Source organism: Rhamphochromis longiceps, linkage group LG8 (assembly GCF_057381845.1).
Source record: "Rhamphochromis longiceps isolate RC_006_pf linkage group LG8, R_longiceps_female_GT1.1, whole genome shotgun sequence".
Lineage (NCBI taxonomy): Eukaryota > Metazoa > Chordata > Actinopteri > Cichliformes > Cichlidae > Rhamphochromis > Rhamphochromis longiceps.
This window is the reverse complement of record NC_140564.1, coordinates 11,469,377-11,475,573: the sequence shown is the minus strand read 5'-3', so window position 1 is coordinate 11,475,573 and position 6,197 is coordinate 11,469,377. Positions and strand designations below refer to the sequence as shown.

At 43.4% G+C, this 6,197-nt stretch overlaps 1 protein-coding gene across 1 annotated transcript; it reads left to right on the top strand.

Moving 5' to 3' along the window:
- Positions 1-1,409: 1,409 nt before the first annotated feature.
- Positions 1,410-4,845, top strand: sox8a (SRY-box transcription factor 8a). Its single transcript, XM_085415729.1, has 3 exons — positions 1,410-2,050; positions 2,805-3,058; positions 3,152-4,845. Exons 1-3 carry the CDS (start codon positions 1,641-1,643, stop codon positions 3,925-3,927), a joined length of 1,440 nt encoding a protein of 479 aa, XP_085271855.1. The 5' UTR covers positions 1,410-1,640; the 3' UTR covers positions 3,928-4,845.
- Positions 4,846-6,197: the final 1,352 nt, after the last annotated feature.

Below are 6,197 nucleotides of genomic sequence, written 5' to 3'. Positions count from 1 at the left end.
AGTCTTGTTGACATCCACAGTTTCATCCATCACAGCCTCATCGGGCAAGTTGGGATAATATTTTTAAGCAAACTAACTAATTTGTTGTTTTTATCAATAGGTAAGGAATACAAGTGGAATTTTAGCAGAATAAAGACTCTTGTTTCTATGTTTTTCCTAGCTTTCTCTACACTTTCTTTACTCCGCCTGCAGTCACTCTGGGTCTTACAGTGAAGGTTCACTGAAAACGAACAGAGAGTTGTTCTGAAAGAACACCTTTACACTATGATGAAACATTTCCGTCCTAACAGGAGTGGTTTCCTCCAAACTGACCAAAGGGCATGAGGTGTCTCAAGAACCAACCGAAAGAACTATGGAAGATTTTGGAGCGGCACTGCTCTCCAACGCCACTTTAAAAACACCAAATGAGGGAATATCTTTTGGAAGAATAATGTTCCATCCCTCCAGTAGTTTTCCAGAGACTTGGAGAATCCACACCGAGGTGCACTGAGGCTTCTCTGTGGACGTGTGGTAGCTCAGCTCCTTAGACTGACTTTTCCATTAACTTGTCACCTGCTTGCAGTAAACGATGTTGTTTTGTAAAGTATAAAGAGTAATGAGGTGCTTACCGATACATTTAAAAAGAAAATAACAGCTGAAGAATAAAGAGTAGCTACTGAACAATGAAATAAATCAGTTATTCATCTGGGAATTAGCTCAGCAATAATAGCTCTAAAAAAGAAAAAGAAATTGAAAGGCAAGCAGTGGAACAGGTTTTCACACCTCATAGAATCCAAAAAAGAGAATAAATGTGCATGCAGTTATTTTTAATAATGGAATACATTTACATTTACTTACTGAAGGTGGTGCTGATGTTTTTTGTTTGTTTTTGTTTTTTTATCAACAACAACTGTGGTATTGGTATCACATCAATATGTAGCCCACTGAACAATGTTAATGTTTTTTGCTTTATTTGTGTGAAAAAAAAATATCTCAGACATGAACTGTAGAAAATATCTGATTCTTTGTGTGTTGCCTATGATGTTTTTAATTTATTGCCTATATCACATTTAAACAAGAGAAGCTTGGCACTTTTATATTCAATTACTTCAAAAAACCCAGTTTCAAAATACATGAAATACATGAAAGTGATTTGATGTGATAACTAATTATTGTGGAAAGTAGCAATCACAGTGATTTGGTCATTAATATGTGTTCAGAATGATTCATCTCATAAATCATGACATGCTCTCCCCTAGTTAAGCTGGCTTTAAAAGATAAAAGAATCAGAGTCAGTATTAGTATCAGTACTGGCCTTGGATTTACTTGGATACCAAAGTGTGCAGTATCACAGCACTCGACTAACTACTCAGGGGCTCTGAAGAAACTCAAGCTTTGCACAAGCCAATAGGACAAGAGGGGTGGAGTGACATGAGCTCTAAAGTGCTACAAAGAGTAGAATGTAACCGTCCCTCGTCAAAATTTGCGTGGTCCTGGAGGAGGATGTGAGACGGAATGGAAAAATTCAACAGACCAAATCCGGGATTTTGGTTATTTACGCGGGGTTACACTCTTTCTACAAAGTCGCGCGTCTTTACGCAACTAGAGAGCTCTTTGGGATTTTGGAGGGTGGGGGTCAGTAGATCTTTGCAGCACCAAACATGACTGAGGAGAACAAGCCATTGTCACAGCAGGCATGCAGTCCAGCGGGAACCGACGGGTCTGCGTCCCAGCATGGATCGGATTCAGAGTCTCCGGCCTCTCCGGTAAGGCCCGAAGCGAAGGAGGCAGCGCGCCCGCCCGGGATTACGCCAAAACTGGAGAGCTGCTCGGAAGACGAGCGGTTCCCCACCTGCATTCGCGACGCTGTGTCGCAGGTGCTAAAAGGTTACGACTGGTCGCTGGTGCCTGTGCCCAGTCTGGGGGAGAGGGGGCTGAAGAGTAAACCTCACGTGAAACGGCCTATGAACGCGTTCATGGTTTGGGCGCAGGCAGCGCGGAGGAAGCTGGCGGACCAGTATCCACATCTGCACAACGCTGAGCTCAGCAAGACGCTGGGAAAGCTGTGGCGGTGAGTACACCTGAGTTTCATCTGATGAGCACCTGCACAGTACTGAAACACTGCGCTGACTGAACATGACTGATCTCTGGAGTTACAGACTCTGGACTCCTCCATGCATCTGCATTTTTGTAGAATTCAATAGATTTTTTAAATTACTATGTTACTGTGTTTCCCCCCCCTTTTTTTTCATTACCACGATTATGTAATGTAAATCTAATATCATGACAGGCCTGTTTTAGTCACTGAAACAAACAAAAAGAACAAAGAATTCCAGTAAAATGAGAGAAAACCTGCAGATTGTGCATAAACAAAGCTATTATGGCGGGAATATCATTTTGTGGTTGTGGTAATACACACTGAGGAACCACTTCATTGTGGCTTTATCTGTACAGTACAAAAAAACAACTGCTAGTTCATTTGTCATGTCTCAGTAACTGTAGATTTTTTAAGAAAAGGAAATATTCATATTCTTTATTTAAGTAAAATAAAGAAGTCCTGCGTTAATGCACTTATGTAAGTAAGTATGTAAGTGGGTATTTCTGTGATGGAGTATTCATATAAAGTAGAATGAAATGGAAAATACACAAAACTGTAACATGTATAGAGTTCTTATGTGATTACTTATGTGAATAACTGTAGTTATTGACATCACTGATGAAAGAAGCAAGGAGTCTGTCAGGTTTTTTTTTTTTTTGGTTTTTTTGCTTCCTGCTGTGTTTGAAATGCCAGCGGTTGTTCTCTGACTTGTCCCTGTCCTCCTCAGACTTCTCTCTGAAACAGAGAAACGTCCCTTTGTTGAGGAGGCCGAGAGGCTGAGGCTGCAGCACAAAAAAGACTACCCAGACTATAAGTACCAGCCTCGGAGACGCAAGAGCAATAAACCGGACCAGGGCGACTGCAGACCTGCGCTGGTCCAACAGCAGCAGCAGAAGCAGGGCTTATATAAAATGGACCCGGGTGTGGCCAGGCTGGCTGGCACAGGGGAAGTGGAGCAGCATTACCATTCAGACAGAACAGGTGATGACACTGTGATACTCGTTTCGTTTCTTTTCCCTTTTTTTAGTTAAATGTGAAAAAGCTGATTAAGGTTCACTTGATTTTGCGTTCCAGGTCAGTCTCACGGGCCTCCAACACCTCCCACCACCCCTAAAACAGACCTGCACATGGGACCCAAACACGAGAACCGTCAGTCTGTGGACACAATGAGCTCCAGCGCTGCTCCTCCTCCCAACCGTCAGAACATCGACTTCAGTAACGTAGACATCTCTGAGCTCAGCACTGACGTCATCGGCACTATCGACGCCTTCGACGTTCACGAGCTCGACCAGTACCTGCCTCCAAACAGCCACGGTGCCACTGTTCTAACCCCGCCAGAAACCAGCAACCCCTCCGGTACTTTCATCCCACCCAGCACCGACTGTCACACTCCCAACATCCAAAATTGGACGTCCAAAATGTCTGGTGGGACTTCCGCTGGAATGCCGCTAACCTCTTCCAATTGTGAGACCGACGGGCTGCACAAGGATGGCGGCCAAAAACCTCAGATTAAAACTGAGCGGATGAGCCCGGGTCACTACAACTCCTCAAGTCCTCCACCACGGTCAGACCAACCTGAGTATACATCCCTGGGTTCGGGCATCTGTCCTTCCTCCACCCCTACCACCTCCTCGTCTGCCAACCAGTCAGACTACACCGACCTTCAAAACTCCAGCTTCTACAGCGCTTTCTCTGGTTACCCCGCCAGCCTGTATCAGTACCCATACTTTCATTCCTCCCGCAGGTCTTACACCACCCCACTGATCAACAGCCTGGCCTTGGCACCACCTACTCATAGTCCTCCCTCTGGCTGGGAGCAGCCCATCTATACGACCCTCACCAGGCCTTGAAGAAGACAAAAATATATAGCCATATAGACTGACTTCTAACAGACCAAAATCTTTGAACATTGATGATCATTGCCGGCTGTAACTCACATAGTGTGTCATATATTGCTGCATTTGTTGATTTTCAGGCAAAAAAACGTTAGCGTTTTTGCCACTTTGAGTACAAACACCTGCAGAGTGACATTTAAACCCGCCCTGGACACCAAAATGTTCCACTGAAATGCCACACTAATGAAATTTCAGCATGAAAGTAGCACCTATTTCAGACAGGGCGTTTTATAACACTTTTCCACACTAAAACGTAAATAGTTTCCTAATTTTTATACACTTTTATTAAAGTCACTTGGAAAGTGACGCGTTTCCAAAGGGCTTCTTATTCCTTCACCAGTAAGAATGTGATTTACATCGACATGACCAGGAGATTGTAACTTTTCTTAATTAGATTAAAAACAGGAGACCTGCAAGCCTTAAAGGCCCACGCCTGCTTAACTGTTTGGTATAGCATGTGTTGCATTTCGTGGTTATGTATAATAGTTGGACAAAATAAAAGATGTTTTGCTGAATTTGTAGTTTACGTAAAAGGAAGTTGTACCTGTGAGCAGGAGTTTTGAAGCCCCTCTTGGTCCTATCAGTTGTTCTCTGCAGACCCAGTCCCTCCTGCTGCTTCATTTCCACTGTGACAGCTGCTCCTGCTGAGTTTCCTGTGAGGAGATTAGTTAATTTCACAGTCCAAGCTGCGGCTGTCCTGTCCGTCAGCCACAAGGTTTGATAGGCGGGACAGCTGTGTGAGGTTTTCACAGAGGCACCGCACAAGAAACACACAAATTATTAAAGAAGAAAGAAATGTGGGTAAAAACAAGTCCTACACTCAATGGCTGTGTAGACCTGCTATACTGACAATAAAAAATAACCAAAAATGAAGCTGAGGTTGTGCTTATTACGTCCATGTAAGGACTGCAGTGCTGTGAAGCCGCAGGTTCACTGAGAATGAATGTTTGCCACATGTTCCAGCCACTCAGTGACCGTGGTATCTTTAGGACAAACACACCCGTTTTTAAACACTTCCTGTGTGGGTCTGAGCCGGCTGCTGCAGCTCAGTGGCTCCCTGTCTCAGCAGTTTACCGTGACAACCCAGGTGCCAACGACAACAAGGGCGCCAGACAGAAGAGACATTGATTTATTCACATGTGCGTACGGCCCTGGAGCCAACGTGCGGACGTTTGTGGAAGAGTGGCGAGATCATCAGGTGACATTTGCACCAACAGACCTTCAGTTAAGTCTTTATTCTGTGGTGAGTGTGCAACTTCACACATGCCAAGCTCCATTTGCTGCTGACCAGTGAGCCCCATCCACTGTAAAACAAACTGAGCTTCTAACATGTCACTTGAAAATTCAGGCTGTTTATTTGAGTTTAAAGGAGGGAACTGAACATCTATCATTTCATTCAGTGATCCCTGTGATGAGTATGTCTTAAGTAGGTCCACATGAGGGGAATTATGACATTTTGCTTTCTCACTAAGAGAGACATGAGCATATTCACACCACCCTTGGCTCTGGGTATAGTGTTGCATTCGATGGCAACTGTGAAGCTGGGATTTCTGAAGTTCTCCAGAAAAAAAAATAGTGGAAAAAAACAACACCAGAAATTGACTTTCCTACTCAATAACTTTCAATGTTATTTTTTTTAAGGCTTCTACCTCTTTGTATCATTTTTTTCAAATTGGGAACTCAAAAACTAGGCTAACTCTCAAATAGCGTTTGAGCTTCTAATGATTTTAATTAAATATGTCATCAATTAAAAATGTCACTCAAGCTTTTACCAATCGAATAATCAGTTTTGATTTTGTAGTCATGTGATCAGTAACCATATGATATTAAGTGTTCCACTGTTTCAGATGTGTAACAGTCTGGGGTCAAGTAAATGAAGTCCAAGTCACACACCAGCCTAGAGAACAGTCGACAACCATCTCGCAACTATAAGAAAATTGTTGTGCTCCCTGACCGGTTGGCAAGTGGTTGCTGGAGGTTGGTGGTAGTTGCTCTGAAATCGATTCCTATATATTCACACATATCAGTGCAACCACTGGTTGCAAGGAAAAAAATGTGCATTTCCCGCCTGGTTGCTGATTATTTTGGCTGCTAACAGATTGCCACAGTTAGCACGGAAATACACAGGAGCTAGTGAAACTCTAAAAAGTGTGTCATAAGCCAGAAACAAAGACCGTCTGGCTTTAAAGTAAACGTTACTTTGAATGCTCTCTGGTTTGCACGAC